A 16,487-nucleotide genomic window follows, 5' to 3' on the forward strand; every position below is an offset into this window, starting at 1 on the left:
CCAAGGGCCCCCACAGACTCTAGAATCAGCACTGTCTGTGAGAACCATGCAGCCGCAGACGTCTCCCAAAACTCCGGCAGTTTGAGAAAAACTGCGTTATTTGCCATGTTCGGTTCAGTCTCGGATACTTCCACAAGACTTATGTCGGGGTCACCAATGTAGTGCCGAGAGACGGGAGTCGGAGGCGGTGTGTCGAAAAAGAACAAGCTAGACTTTTATTAGACATGAAACAGAATGTAAACAAACTCAAGCCCCTAACATAATTAATTACTTTCACCCTTGCCTTTTTTAATATGTTGAGTAATGACTCATTTGAAATAGGAAAGTAGGCCTGAATCTAGCATTAGGACCTTTCAGGATAGGGTGATTTACTACCAGAAAAGTGATACAATCTTCACAACTTTAATTATTATAGGACCATGATCACCTGTAACCATAAAGCGTTGTGTTTTTCTCATTGGATGCCCCTTACAATTGAGTCTGCAATTTTGCACCACCATGTTTCTACAGTAGCCCAAAACGGACAAACCAAACTCTAGAGAGCGCCTTGCGTTTCTTCTGGTGACCTTAAGGCCTGACATGGTTGGAAATTGAGTGGTGAGTAGAGAGGCATTCATTATTCAATCATTATTTCTTACAATGCAACTTGTGACATGTTAAAGGAACTGTAAAATCTGTGGAGCTTCCCATTCATTTGGGACATGCTGTGTTTATCTGAATTGTGTTGCTAATCTTTCAGACTCCTGCTGTCAAGAACAAAATACAAGTCTCAGTCACCAAGGCAGGTATTAACATATTTATTACACCGTTAAGAGAACAACAATACCAGAATTATACTGCAAAGTTTCACAGACTGACAGACCATAGTTTACAGCCCAAAAAAGAAATAAAAAAAGAAACAAAAAGAAAATAAATCAACAAGAAACCACAGTTCTGACATAGTAGACTGGAAAGCTCTCTAGGACACTGACTCTAGGCGATGAAGAGACCGCCCAGGGTCAGCCTACCACTAACCTGTGGTTTTCATGTCTCAATTAAGTATTGCACAACAACTTCAAATCATTTGAGCTCTTTTTTTTCACAATATTTTTCTCAAGAGAGCCCAAAAAACAAACCCTCCCACCCCGGAAGTTCAACTCACTCCCAAAAGTTTAATGCTACGGCCTTCACTTTTCACTGTTGGCCCCACACATTTCCCCAAAGTTCTTGATAAGTAGGACATTTAAATAATATGTCCCCCTATTGTGAAAAACAGGCATGCCAAACTGTAGCCATGATGTTCCTTTTTTGACTTTTTTTTTTTTACAAGGTTTTGCCTTTTGTATACCCCCTCTTTTGAATTGACCCTCGCTGACAAGTTGACAAGCGCTTTAGCTTGTCTTCACAACAGAGAAGAGAAAAGGAGAAAAAAGTGGAGGGGAAACAGGAGAGATAAAAGAGCAAGAGAGAAACATTTCTTATCTGTCACCCTAGCTTGTACAGTATCATCGAAATAGGAATCAACAACACTTTTATTTAAAAGTAGCACATTTTTTAAAATCTGTTCAAACAATTCAAACTCTTGATGTACTCTAAAAACGCCACAGGCATAAAGGAACATAACAAAAGTGTTTTCAGGTTTTTTTTCTCATTTCTATTCATTTATGTTTCATTTATTTATGAGGTCTGCATTGTTACCAAGTAGTGATATGGTTTTGCAGCTGTATGAGCTTCGACTTTGGGTTTTTTATTTTCCTGTTCTCTTGTGCCCATTTGGTTTAGACTAGACCAGTATCAGCGCCGCGACTGATGCTCTTATCGTGCTGTAAGAGGTAGAGTGAGACTTGTTTGCCACCGAGGAATTTGTAGCAAAACACACATAGAGGAGGGAAGAAAGAAAAAAATAGAGCTTCTCAAAGAACCATTGAACGATAATGTTTGTCTTCATTTCTTTTTTTTTATCCAGGTTTTGCCCTGATATTGATGAACACACACATTACTTGTTCTATACTTTCAAATACACTAGTGTTAAAACAGCTTTGCTGTTTTTTCACAGCTTCTGAGGAGTTGCTAGTAGGGTGTCAGACACCTTTTTGGATTGTTTAACCCTTTAGAGTCGAGAATGCAGGTGTGTACTTTATTTAGACAAGAAGGGAGAGATGAGGAAGTACAGAGGGAGCAAACAGCCCTGAACCTTTGTGGGCCTCCACTTGTTCCTTGAGGTCAGAATTTGTAACGCGCTTCTGTGTAGCACCAAGGTGTTTGGGGTGAAGAGCCTTTGTGTGCGTCGGGATAAGTGCTCTATTACTGCGAATGAGAGGTTTGTTTGATTTACATTGAAGGTTTACAACAAAGCTGTGACTTATTATCTATCGTAACAGCAAAAAAATGATGTACTTTGATATAAATAAATAGAAAAGAACTGCAAATGGCATTGTTGTGAAAGCCCTGTCTCATGCTCACCTACTTCAGAAAAAAGAAATAATCTGTTTAAAGCTGAAGTGGGCACTTAATCTGACCTTTGTGTAATGAGAACATGTATAAACAAGTTAAAAAAATATCTAAAATGTTTATTTCTCCAAAAATTGTCACAGGAGTCATCAGTGTTCATTATTGCTCCGGTTAAACTGTAACACTGCTGAAAAAGTTCATTATGTTTAATCCCACCTTCTCATTTCACATAGTAAGATTAGTGCCATTGGTTTTCAGAAAGTATTAAAATAAATACATTTTATGTCACTGTTGTGGTTTTCGAATGTGTGAACAAAACCTGCAGAAATAAATAACCAAATATATGTGTGAACAAACCTCTTTTGAAAATCGTTTTAACTCAGGATTTTGGTCCTTGGTGTCAGTCTTTGGCTGTTTTTGGTGTTTTTGTTTTGTTTATCTCGTGTTAATACTGTGTGTTACCTGGTGCCTTGCAGTGTTAAAGCTGTTGGAGTCTACACTTCTGCATTTGGAAAGTTAGTTTGTTAGAATATTTTTTTGTATTTTTTTGTACTTTTTTTGGTTGGTTTTTCAGTTTTTCAAAAAAATAACAAATATTTAACAAACGTTCAGTAATGTGCATGCACTGTCTGTAACTATTAAAAGAAAAAACGTTATGTTATGGCCGCTTTTGTTATCATGTTGATAAGAAAAAACAATAAGTTGGGTGATTTTACATATTTCCGACTCCCACAATCCCAAAAAATGTGAAAATAATGCTATCACTACATAAAAAAATGGTTGATGAGTTATGGCTCTATACCGACAACACAAGTATGCTGAAAAAAAGCATGCCGAAATAACCTCTGTGACAGTGCAAATACATTTATGTATGTCCCTTGTACAAAACATTTAGGTTAGCATTCCGCGCAACATGCTAGTTCTCAGAAAAGATCTGGGTCGGACTCGAGTAGCAGCTCTGAGATATAGCTTGTGTCTTTTCTTGAGGACAAAGGGAAGTAAAACTTAGAGAACTACGAGGGATCTACCACTTACACACAGAATAGAAAAGCAGCTTGGAAATAAAGGTAACACTTGTTATTTTTTTATCTCTTTTTGCTAGAGAGAGAGTGAGTTATGAGGGACTTAGAGTTGTGACTGGTTGAAGTACTATGCATCGTCACAATTGTCCAACACATATACAATAAATAACCATTGGTGACACCACAGGACAGAAGTCTTAAACACCATGACATCTACAGAAAAAGAAAAGGAACATGAAGAAAGATGAAAATGTTTTTCAGAGTTGAGACAAGAGGGGGTGTCTGGGGCGCAGAATGAGCTTCCTACCGGGTCCTCCATGTTGTAGGTTTCCAGCACTAACTTCACTTCCTGTTCGAGAGCTTCTGTGACCCACCAAGCATGCACGTGCACATTGTAGTCAGTACATCCTCCACATGTGCAGTGGGCAAAGTTTTGTATCTTGTCCAATAATTCTTCCTTTAACATCCTTCAGGGAGACGGATTTGTATTTCCTAGCCCACTGACCTGGATATTATTACAAGTGAGAGGGAAATAACATTGGTTGAACAGCTGGCTCTGCTTGCAATCTGCTGCACATCTGCCCATTTCATGGCTGTCTGTGGGCCAGAGATCCAGTCCACCCCTCTCCTCTCTCCAAGCAGCTAACTTGTTTATCCATCCATCCATTGGTTGTCTTTCAGGGTATTTAAATCTAATATGTTTCTTTACAAACAAAATGGATGACTCGTTCTGCTAGCTAGTTTTGTTCTCTTGGTATTCTGCTTAGTGAAATGAGGTTGAGTATTATCATTTCACAGGAACAGGGAGGAAATAATTCAAGGAGGAAAAATGAAAACATAAAAAAGGGGAGGTCAGGTATACTTCTCTCAAGTTCACGGCTATCTCTGCTCAGTCTCTTAATATTTACAAGAAAAAATAAGATAAGCTACAATGACAACAACATTAACAACAACAGGCACAACAACAAACGGACAACAAGAATAGCAAGTGTAACGATAAAAGGATGTCAATATTTAAATTCATTCATTCAAAACAAAGAATATCTTTGTGTTTCTTTAAAATCAAGTCAATATGACCTGATTACGGACCTCCTCCTCCTCCTTCTATGAACATACGCTGCAAGATAGACAGAAGCATTGCCATCTCTTTCTGTTAGCCAAGTTAGCTTAGTATCTTTCCAAGGCAATGTTACAGTCATGCTGTTTGTGGGGTTGAGGGCTGGATGGTTAGCCTCTGCCTCCATCCTCCGCCTGAGTGTCTCAGCGCGGTGTGCTTTCCAGGGCAGAGGAGGATGGGGTGCTGGGGGTGGAGGAGCGAGGCGTGGCAGCAGGGGGGGTTGCAGCCGGACTCCCAGTCCCACTGCTCGGGGTGCAGGCGGAGGAGCTGATGGGGGCAGGGGTCTCTGATCCCGGCACTCCACCCTGCTGCTGGCTGGCCTGCTGCTGCTGCTGGGCCTGGAGGGTCTGACCGCAGACATGGTGGTGCTTCTCCCAGTCCTTATGCTGGCAGAAGGAGCCGCAGTAGCGCGCCGTGTTGCAGCCGCTGCACGTCTCACTGGCTTTACGGCCACAGTTCCAGCAGCTCTGAAGGAAGGATAGAGAGACAAAGGTAACTAACAGGAACATAAAACAAAAAGTATTTACAGTGCTGAACTGAGAAAGGTGTCCTTTTTGTTTGATTTCATGTGTCTAATCACACAAAACAGACACCACAATAACAGAATAGGTCTCTCCTTTTACAACACTTAAGCTTAAAACAAACCACAGATAGATCAAAAACCCATCTCTGATTACATCTAGGGCCTCATAGATCTTTAAAACCACAGGAAGAGTGTGTCAAGGCGGCTGCAGAGCCACAGGAAACAGGAGAACAAGGATACAAACAGCTTCTAAAAGTTTTCCTCTGGGGCACTTCCCTCTCATAAACATCACTACTGCAATTAATGGCAGATGTGAGACATATTTCCATCTCACTTAACTGATTAAACGTCTAGGCCTCTAATGGTAATTAGAAAATGGAAGCTCCTTCTCTTGTATCCTCTCGGCTGAATTGGTAACACCTTTATAAACATGCTAGCTACTCGGTCGGAGGGAAATAGGAAGCAGGGAAGCGAGGGTAATTGATACTTGATTAACCTGGTTTCGCTTCACTTTGATCACTCTGCTGACTATAAATTAAGTTAGATTTGCAGGACACTTACAAAAAAGTTTACTAATCCAATGATAAATAAGAAACAGACACTTATGTATGAGAGAAGATCCCCTATCATCAACAGCTTGTAAATAAAGCATAGTCAGAGTGACAACATAGAAATACCAATACTACCAAACAAGAGGCGATGACAGTTTTCATGATTTGTTTGAAAGAATGAGGCTACAACTTAGGATGTTTTGAAGATGTGTGTATTTCCTAACCTCGCTGGAGTCCTCCTGTTGGTTGATTATGGAGACCGCGTCCTCCGCCGCCTGCCGCTTTGCCTCGGCTACCGTGCGCTCCATCTTGGCCCGCTCGCTGCTGATCATCTCGTGAGCCTTACGCTCTGCCTCCGTAACGGCTTTCTGCAGCTCTGACACGGCCTGTCGCTTCACCTCATTCACGGCCTCTTCTGGAAAGAGTGTGGAGACAGAGGAAGTCAAGCCTCCCGCACCTGTAATGTAGTTTGCATTGTATCATCCTGATATTGGGAATTCATTTTCAATGAGTACACTGCTAAATGAAATAATTCACTGATGTTTTTTCTTTTGTCCAAAGTTCAATATTTTCTATTATTCAATAAAACATTTTTTATGAATTAGCTGTAAACGTTTCATTCAACAGAAGTAGTATCTAAGATTATGCCTTTTACAAAGATGAGTGGAAAAATCAGATGAGATAAATCTGTAACACATCTGAAAGACAGAAACCAAAACCATAAAACCAATGCTTTCACTTATTTTTACATGAGGAAGAAATCTGAGAAAATACATGCTTTGTACATCTGGAGATGATGAGGAGTAGTTTACATGGCAGGGAAAACATATGTAGCATTTGTATTCCAAGATCAAGTGCATGTGGCAGCCCTTGAGATACACAACATGTATTTAGACATCAATTTAAAAATGTGGTGTATATGTGATAGCAGGTATTTTAACCTTTCGTTTAAGTATTAAGGCATTGGGTTGACGTCAACGTTTACAGGAGAAAGGATCTTATTTGATTGAAATGTTGAGCAATATATTTTCTTCTTATTTCAAAAATAACCTCAAGTCAACAGCATGAGTGAAATTACTTCCAGGTAATCAGTCAGAAAATGTGCTTTTGAGATGAAGCAATGTGTTATTTTATACATGTTTTGTGTAATAACCCTGCCGTGCGGGTGTTAAGCGGTGGAATTTCGATCGAACGTCAAAGCAAAAGGAGGGCTTTTTTGTTTGCTCCCATCAAGCCTGTAACTTAACTAATTGTGTATGCAAATCAGGCAATTTATATTTAAATTATGCATTTCCATTGTGATCCCAGAGGCCCATGTGGTGAGGGGAAGTGGGAAACCGGTAGGACACCGCGCAAGGTGCTTGAATATTTATCACCAACTGTAAACATTTTGCCTATTTCAAACAGATGTATTCACCACGGCACTCCATTGTGTTAAAAATCCTATTTTGCAATCCTCCCTGGGTCACATTTAAATCAGTCTCCCAGCCAGAATATATGCAACTGAAGTGAAAAGGAATACTGAGAAGAATGCGGAGAGAATGAGAAATAGCTGCCACCGTTTATCCTACAGGCAAGAGATAAATACCGCTTTATGTCTGACAAATATGCTTCTCTTTACTTTCATTTCCTTTGTACACATTACACATGTATTACAAATATAAAATCTGTTTTCAATATCAGACAGAATGTGGGCTTTTTCTAAAGACAAAGACATTTTCTTTCCATCGTGATTGAGCTGAATTTTCCAACCAGGGGGGTTTTGTCTTTAACCTACTGTGCTGCCTGATGTCATGGAAATTGCCCCAGTGTCGTGTGATATACGCCTTGTGCATGGAATTGTGATTACACACCAAATGCCTTAGATGGAAGATCGATCAAAGCCGGAGAGAGGAGGAGAGTACTGGAGAGCAGGCACGGTCCCGATGGTGATACTCAATTCAATTTAAATGCATATTACTTGTTCTGAGTATCTCACACATCATGCTTGGTCAAGCAAGGGGACAATTTCCCTTTCTCCAAGGGGTTTAAAAGCAGATATACTGTATCACTGACGGGGAATACAAAGTAGATTCCACGAGCGCCAAACCCTCAGCGGAAAAGCCTTTCAGCTTTTCAGCTTGGCCATAATGGTGATTGCAGCTGTGCTCATGAGTTTAAAAAATGATGCTTGTGTGCCCTTAAAATATAATGGCAACTAATGAAAGCTGTTAAAGCAACAATGAGTTTCAATACTTGATCTTATCTGGCACTACATTTTACAACACTTTCGCTGAATAGAATAGCTGCAATGTCTGTCTCTGAGGGGACTGCCAAAAGCAAGAAGATACCAAATCTTGCTACTGTACTGTTAACAGGGGAACCACTGGACCAGCTGTTAAAGCTACTTCTGTCCCTTATTTGACTGGAGCAATAAAACGTTTTACAACCTGACATCATATTTGGAAAGTGTTGAGTGTGGTGGTGAAACTCTTATTACTGTATCAAATATAAAGTATTCTCCAAGCGTTCCAGGGAAAGAGGAGGCAGACAGCAGACTACAGCGGGATGAGAGGGGAGCATGGGGTTTAAAGGAGCGCCTCTCATCCACTTCAAGCCTTAAGTCATGTAGGTGAAGAAGATTGACCTATTTTCTAAAAGACAAAATGTCTTAAAAATGGCATGGAGATAAAGAGAAAAAGTGTGTGCATGTCTGTGTGTGTGTGTGTTTGTGTGAGTGTGAGTGTGTGTGTGTGTGTGTGTGTGTGTGTGTGTGTGTGTGTGTGTGTGTGTGTGTGTGTGTGTGTGTGTGTGTGTGTGTGTTGTATGTATGTGTGTGTGTGTGTGTGTGTGATGATGATGATGGGAGGGCTGCTCACCAGCTTTTTTCCAGATCTCCTCAGGAACGTAGCCAGACACAGGCCGGTGCACCATGTCCCTGTGAATTTCTGGGAAGAAGCAAGCACAAAGCACAAAGGCAATCAGAGATAACATTTAAAAAAAAAACATTAATTTGGCACTGATGCAATAAACTAATAAAATGTAAAATGATCAGGTTGTCAGTAGGCAGCTATATGTTCAACAGCCTGTATCATGATAACTTAGATAACATGGCTTTAAGAGTAGAAGACCTAAAATAGACAACTGGCGAACTCTTATGTATACCAAGTATATTTCTATTGTGGTGTGAGCCAAATTACCAACTCAATTTGAGTATTAGGTAGCCTTTCTGAATATAAAACTTGAAAGAAAATCAATACAATTAATACCATCACTTTTACATAGGACACAAACCGGCTAAGAACAATGGAATTATTTTTTAAAGCCATTAGTTATTCATTTAAGAGCTTCCTTTATAGTGATTTAAAACTGCATATTTAAAAAAAGTTTCACCTCAAAATATGTGGTTTAAAATACATATTTTATGTATTTGTATAAAATGATAAAATGAAAGTTAGTCTAAAAAACAGAGGGGGCATGTTGTCATACAATGATGGAAACACTGACATAACTTACTGGAACATGGCTTTAAGCTGTCCTGTTATCTAATACATGCACTACACTACAGTATGTGTGATCTCTTACCTGGTGTGGCATTTTCCTGGGCTGCCGGGCTCTGCTGCCTCGACTGCCCCCCCGCGGCGCCCTTCTTCAGCTCCTCGGTGTCGCTGTATCGTCTGATCCAGTAGTTGAGCTCCTCGCGGTCGGCCTCCTGGCAGCGCCGCAGAACTGTCAGCGAACGCCTCGTCTTCTCCACCATGTCCATGATGCAGTTCAGCAGCTGGGGTGACAGGGAGCGGACAAGGCGCTGAGTTTACATATAGACATGGAAGGATTGATTCATATTAAACAAGGATATTGGTGGCAGGCAGGGTTAAAAATGAAAGCCAACATCTGTAATGTTATTATTATAGTGTATAATAATAATAATACTCCACTTGACATCATACACTATCACTTCAGTTATTTATACGTTATGTGATTGAGTGATTCAATTTTCACTGCATATCAACAACTGTGAGGTGAAACAGCATCGCAAATGTGGCACTAGATGTTCTGTTCTGAACATGCGGCTGTGTTTCATGTTAACCCTGAAGGTGAACAAGCAAGCAACAAAGCAATATTTACATTGTTTGTTTACATGCAAGCTGCACATAAATAAAACCCTGACTAGTAGTCTATGCATGTGATGTCAAAGCTTTACAGCAGTTAGCAAACACACGATTTCTCTTAGGAGTGTAAAATAGAATTACAAGACTATGTGATGTATAACAAATAGATAATCTCTAATTATTAGATAATCTCTTTTACTTAAGATATAGTAATAAAAAAATGTTATTACTTTTCTTACATGGTCAAGGTGTTTCCACTCCTCAGCCCACTCTCTGTCTGTCAGCCTGTGGTCAATCACTTCCTCCGGCCTGGTCCCTGTGTGCATACCTGTAAGAGAAGATAGATAGAACGATAAACCAACAGGATCAATGTAACATCACTCCATCGCTTCCTTTCATCCATTCATCATTTGATCCCAGCTTGAAACTCTGTGACCATCCATTTCTTTCTCCTCCCCCCTTACTCCCCCCTTGACTGAGCTTCTAGTCCCGAAGAATCATCCATTACAAGGCGAGACATGCTTAATAACTCTCTTATTTTTAGAATGAAGCCACCATCGTCGTTGCAGCTTCATCAAGCCTTGGTCTGTGCAGACAATGTCTCTAAATGACCACACTGTGCCTCAATTTATTTCTGTCCGGCCTATCCAACAGTGTATTACTTCAGAAGGACGGTTGTGTGTCTGCTAAGCCGACACGCATCCACCAGACTCAAGTGCCAACTGACTGATTATCAGTATTATAAAAATGGATACGGATCTCAGAGGTATAAAAAGAATTGAGAAGCATAAGATATGATGTAAAAATGATGTAACTGTTGTAACGGTTTACTTTTGTATATATACAATCCTCTTAGTGTATCTCTTTGTTTTATAGAGTGAAAGCTTTGGAAATGTGCCATTTAGTGGAATTGGTTTGAGTGTCCATATCCAACTGTATGGACACACACACGCACAAACACACGCACAAACACACACACACACACACACACACACACACACACACACTTAAATGCACCCTCCATTCTCCCCCATGTCCTCACCGATGGGCCTGGGCCTCTCCCGGATCTCCCGTTGGTTGGAGGCGGGGTGTCTGTAGTTGTCCCGGTAGTGATGGGCGATGGCCATGTCGTCCAGCCTGTAGTGCTGAGGAGGGATAGGGCCGGGGTGGGGCAGGCCGTTGGGCTGGTAGGCGAGCCCATTGGATGGGCTGAAGCGCTGGGCGGGGCTTATGGTGCATGGCCTCTTGCTAGGGTGAACATCAGGGTGCAGGGCGCCATCTCGCTCGAAGCCGTTCTCTTTGGTTCTGGGTGGAGAAAGACAGAAATAAACCAAACTTGAGTATTACCCTCCATGTTCATTTCTTTTACAAAGAAGGTTTTTTAAATAATAAGAATCCTGACACCACATTAGGATCATACAGTATTATTCTGACCTACTGACAAAAGATAAAATAGGACTAGATATGAGACTAAATGCTAAAAAGGGGAAAGAGGAGAGGAAACAAGCACAAATAAGTGTGATGTTAATATCAAACCTATTCAGTAAAAATATTTCTTTTTCAGAAATAGGTTGTTACAGTTCTTACATACACAAATGAGACTTGAAACAAATCATCACATCAACTCTTTGCTTCTGTGTGCTGTAAAGGCTTGAGTTTACCTGCTAACAGACAAAAGATCTACAGAAAGGCTGTTTTCTTTCCAGGAAACATTGTGGAATTCTTTCATGGAAACCATGTCCATTCATCGATACGCACACACACATTAAAGTATGCACTGACACAAATTACAGACACATACATGCCCTCTAAAGTAGCTGCCAAGGGATCAGGTGACATTTTGTAAGCCTTCCTCTGAAGATAAATGTCGCCAGGTGTGTTTGTGTGTGAGCATGTGTGTCTATGTGTGTGTGTTCTCAGCTTTGTCAGCTTACAGTTAAATCTTGCCAGCCTCCCCCCACTGTCTGCAATCCTACACTTCTCTCTGTCTTTCTCCTCCTTCTCCCCATCCCTCTCTCCGATGAACAGATTGAACTTCTTAATGAGCTGTTTTTATGGGCTCCTAATGCTCATCCACAGCTCTCCATATGCTCTTTCCCTCCATCCGCCCGTCTCTCGCTGCCTCCCTCGACTCATCCATCCATTCTTCTCTCCCCCCCCAAACCACACTCTTATCTCCCTAGCCTTCCTGCTGCAACAATGTTTATATCTACAGGCACCGGAGTACCATCATGCACACACAGCCACAGTCACCTACACAATGCACTGATGTGTGCTCACATCATTAACCTACTGTCGATACAGACATGGGCCGAATTTGCATATGCCAATGCGGTGACATTTTAATATATTTATTTATTTACAGATAAAAATAGTTAATATATATTAAATAACAAAAACCACTGTCTGGACTCCTGCTCTCTCATGCATGCATGCAGATAAATATTGGATATTCTCAAATAGTGAATGAACATTTTTTACTACCTCTTCTGATGAGAGACCCATTTCTTCACTTGTAAGAGTGAAGAAATTATTTTAAAAGTACATTTATAATTTTTTTGTGAAAAAAAGCTTATTTTGTTCTGCTCCCCTTTGTTGTTACACACATTTCAAATTGAAAAGCATTTAGCTTTAAAAAGATAAATTACCGTAATAGTGTATAGTGTATGTTGTAAATGGAATTCGAGCTGTGGAAATGTGCTGAATTATACTGGATTAACCATAACAGTTCAGTTACCAGTGATTTTACAATCCCATCTTTTATTTATTCAGCTTTGTTCAAAGAATTGTGTTATGCAGGGTTTTTTGCCCCTCATATGCATATTATACGGTGCGATATTCTTGGTCTGGTTCCTGCAGACCATGGTATTAATCAGAATGCATTGATGGTTCATTGTTGTATGTAATTAAGGATTCCCATTCAAATTCCAATATTCCGACACAGGGCTCCAATAAGTAGGAGCACAGAGCAGAGGTAAGCAGAAAGCAGAGGTGCTTAGCCAGCCGTATTGGAGCTGGAGCCTCATCTGTAAGTGTTATCAGCCCATCTCCCTAGGCACACACACACACACACACACACACACACACACACACACACACACACACACACACACACACACACACACACACACACACACACACACGCACACACACACACACACACACACAGACTCAAACACACACACCCAATCTGTACAGAGGTGCACATAGATGAACCATAGTCATGCCTTCACACTGAATAGAGAATCATACACACACACACATTCACAGACAGTCCACATTTTTTCACTGCATACAGATGCCTCCTTTTTTTTCTCTCTCTCCATATATTATATCTCTCTTTCACATTTACACGCACACCTTTTCCCCTAAGCTCACTCCCTTATGCACCAGACGGCCTGCAAATATGCAGGTATTACAGAAAAAGTCTGCCTATCCGACTGTTGGGGGAAAAGAGAGGTGAGAATTATTAATATTGCTTTTGGCATTTTTGTCCCTCAGCAAATAAAAAAAGTACATTTTCCTCTCCCCTGCCTGTGTTAAAAAATATAGACCCCCGGAGGATTATTCTTTATTTCAAAAGACTATGCACATATTGTGCTCGAAGCATAGGCTCAAACTCATAACAATGCACAAACAGAAATGATTGCAAACTTCTGTTTTAAGAAGATGCTTATTAACAGAGAATATTTGTACGATTCTATAGCTAATTCAAGTTTTGTAAGTCTCCCTTCCAAAGAAATGTAGTCATATTGCAGCTCCACCAAAAGTAATGTACTTTATTGGGATGGGAATGAGCCACAGTGTTAAACATGCACACATGCTCGCGGTTGGTCTGGTGGGTTTTCTGCTCGTTTCCGTTTCTGGAGCTCCGAGGAAGACCGTTGAAAAGAGGACTAAAGGTTTTCGCAGCGATGTGTGTTCCTGGACGGCACGTCTCAGTGCTTGTCCATTAGAGCAGAGAACATTGAGTCATTACCAAAGTCCGTGACAACAAACGGATGTAATGATTTGGCTGCGGTGGGGTGGGGAACTAATGTAGAGAAGAGACACACGCACAGGCGCACACACCCAATCGAGTATTGAAGTAAATGATAACTTACACAGAATACATTTTCATTGACGTATTCACACTTTTCATTAATACACATCTGTCTCCCTTCCCTTTTTTTCTCCTCAGTGTGTGTATGTGTGTGTGTTTGGGAGGGTCTATATTTCCCATTGCCTCCTCTCCTCAGTTCTGGCCCATTAAAAGCAGGAGCCTGGAGCTGAGATGTCCAACGGAGCACGTCATGAGGCCCGATGGCGCACTGACAGACACTTTCCCATACATACACTAACACATCACACGATTGCCTTGCATTGGCTCAGCTTGTGTCTGGAGTGTTGTATGGGTTTATGCAGGCAGACTCAAAGGGATTCATGCATGAGCTAAAAAAGGAAAGAAACCCTCAGCTGCTTTAATGTCTGGAACTGGTAAATGTATGAACAGAAAGAGTCCCAAACCGGCAAAATAATGTTCTAACTTTCTGATTCACACACCTGTCTGGCGTCCTTCTCTTGCCGTTCTCGTTGACGTCCAGCAGGAGTTCGGAGGAGTCCACTGGGGAGGTGGTGCTGGTGTCCAGGAGCAGCTGCTCGTGCTGGGCCAGGTACTGAGCGGGGTTCTGCTTGGCCAGCCTGGCACAGTGCAGCAGCTCCCTCTGAAGCAGCGGCAGGTTGGCCTACACAAGGAAACAACACTGTTTAACCAGAGAGAAAAATAACAACTGTGGAGTCTTTTTCAAACAACGCAGACAACGATTTCCTGTGGAGAAGCAAGAATAGAATGATCAAATCTGTCTTTGCTCCTAGTCACTGACTCTGCTAATTTGCAAAAGACTGAAAATAATATGTCAGATTCTGAGCTGAGCTGATTCACTCTAATTTAGTGAACAGATGTATATTGTAAGGGAAACATAATAATAAAGATTTAGAAATCCATTTTAATAATAAAACCATTTCAAGGTTAATCAAAATCAACTCAAGCTCTCAAAAAGAAAAGTTGTCTTCAGGTACAAAATATAATATGTTGTTGATTAATTATGTCACAAGATTCATGTTCAAAATCACGGATGTGACAAGATAAATTCAACCATGTTGAAGCATCTCTTTGATATGAAACGAAACTGCATATTGCCTTTAAACCACATCAAATATGTTGTACCAAAAGCTTTTCCGCAGCCTTTGCAGTCCAAAAACACCAATTTGAGGTAACAAGAGCTCCATTTCTCCACATCATCTGACCCCTGTTTGCTTTACCACTGAACCATCACCACTTCCTGTGACACCGAGTGCATTAACACCCACAGAGTTTCTCTGAGACATGTACGTTTTTTTGATTATAGAGAAACAGTAGCTATTTTCAATCTCTTCGACATAACAAGGGGGTCTGCTTTCTTGTCTGGAGTTACAGGGTCATGGAGGTATGTGCGTGCCGACTTCAAAGACATCTGATGGGGTGTGTTTTGAAGCAAGAAGATGAAAGTGTTGCGTCAGGCAGGTTCAGAATAAGAGTGGGGGCTTTTCTGGAAAGGTACATTCATCACAAGAGCCTTTGGAGAGGCCATCTGTACGTTTCAGGTCTGTTAATCTTTGTTTTGTCATCAATAACATCATCTCTTGCTTTGTTTTATCCTTTCCTTTCTTCGCCCCCAACCCGCATTAGCTCACACATTTGCTTCCGTTTCATGGACTGTTCCGTGTTGTCTTTGCCAACTGCATACTGAAATACTACTTGCTAAACATAAACATGATTTGTTTAGTGGGATTTATGTTTTATAATCATATGAAATCCCTCTCCAGTAATTGGCTGCTGTGAAAGAAATGCAGAGCGCCGGCCTTCGTTTTACCTGCTCGAGTTAATGGTCCGTTAATAGTTTATGATCGTAATTACCCTCTGAAAAGAAGAGCATAAAATAGATTGCTTTGACCCCAGTGAACTCATCTTTCATTAATTAGAGGTCATCCCAATTGTAAGAGATGGGGGATGCATTAACAAAAGGACTGATTCAAGAAATGCAGACCGCTGAAGAGACTGGATCATTTTTCCCATGACAAAGTACGGCCATTTGCTTCCGTGCAGTAACGGTAACCAACATCTTGCATAAAGGGAACATTTCAAGTAGTGTTCAGCAGCCACAGCTAAAATCAGCACAGGGTGATTTATTGTGAAAATACTGGAGCTGTCATTTTGTCAAACGGAGCCAAAAAACTATTCAGAATATGCCACGTTCAGGATATGCTGCACTTCATCAACTTTCCTTTTCTCTGTAATTTGCAGTTGGAGTAAAATCTGGGCGACTTAGTTTTTTGCATGTATATATATTGTCCTATTTCAATTATTTCCTATCACCACTGTCTCTGTCTCTCTCTCTTTGGTTAATGTGTTTACTCCTCAGTCTCACAGCACTCCTTTCATTTCGTCATGACACTAGAAAAACAAATCACTTGACAGATTTAAAAAAAGCTTGTCTTTAAGTTGAAAACAGAGAAACATTGTTCCTCTGGAAGCCCGTTGTCTCGTGTGGCAGGCCTCCCGCCAACACATCACGTCACTGGCGCTGTGTGGTTTATGATTGCCTCCTTCCAGTAAAGAGTCCCAACCAATTTGCGGTTTAGTATTAAGAGAAGGGGAAAGGAGTTGAGTGGGTTTGGGTGGGGGGTGGGGGCGTTGGAGGGGTCGGCTCAGTCTAACATTAGCGTAATGAAAAA

The 16,487-nt window shown here is 40.9% G+C and overlaps 1 protein-coding gene across 1 annotated transcript in view; it reads right to left on the reverse strand.

Moving 5' to 3' along the window:
* Window positions 1–781: 781 nt before the first annotated feature.
* The window catches only part of runx1t1 (RUNX1 partner transcriptional co-repressor 1), a 55,605-nt gene continuing 39,899 nt past the window's right edge, over window positions 782–16,487 (reverse strand). The window contains exons 5-11 of the mRNA XM_034125446.1: window positions 14,277–14,458; window positions 10,777–11,039; window positions 9,974–10,062; window positions 9,208–9,403; window positions 8,502–8,570; window positions 5,868–6,058; window positions 782–5,036 (exon numbers count right to left, since the gene is read on the reverse strand). Of these exons, the coding sequence (XP_033981337.1) occupies window positions 4,713–5,036; window positions 5,868–6,058; window positions 8,502–8,570; window positions 9,208–9,403; window positions 9,974–10,062; window positions 10,777–11,039; window positions 14,277–14,458 (1,314 nt within the window). The 3' untranslated portion in view covers window positions 782–4,712. The remainder of the gene's footprint in view (window positions 5,037–5,867; window positions 6,059–8,501; window positions 8,571–9,207; window positions 9,404–9,973; window positions 10,063–10,776; window positions 11,040–14,276; window positions 14,459–16,487) is intronic.

Source organism: Trematomus bernacchii, unplaced genomic scaffold, assembly GCF_902827165.1.
Source record: "Trematomus bernacchii unplaced genomic scaffold, fTreBer1.1, whole genome shotgun sequence".
Lineage (NCBI taxonomy): Eukaryota > Metazoa > Chordata > Actinopteri > Perciformes > Nototheniidae > Trematomus > Trematomus bernacchii.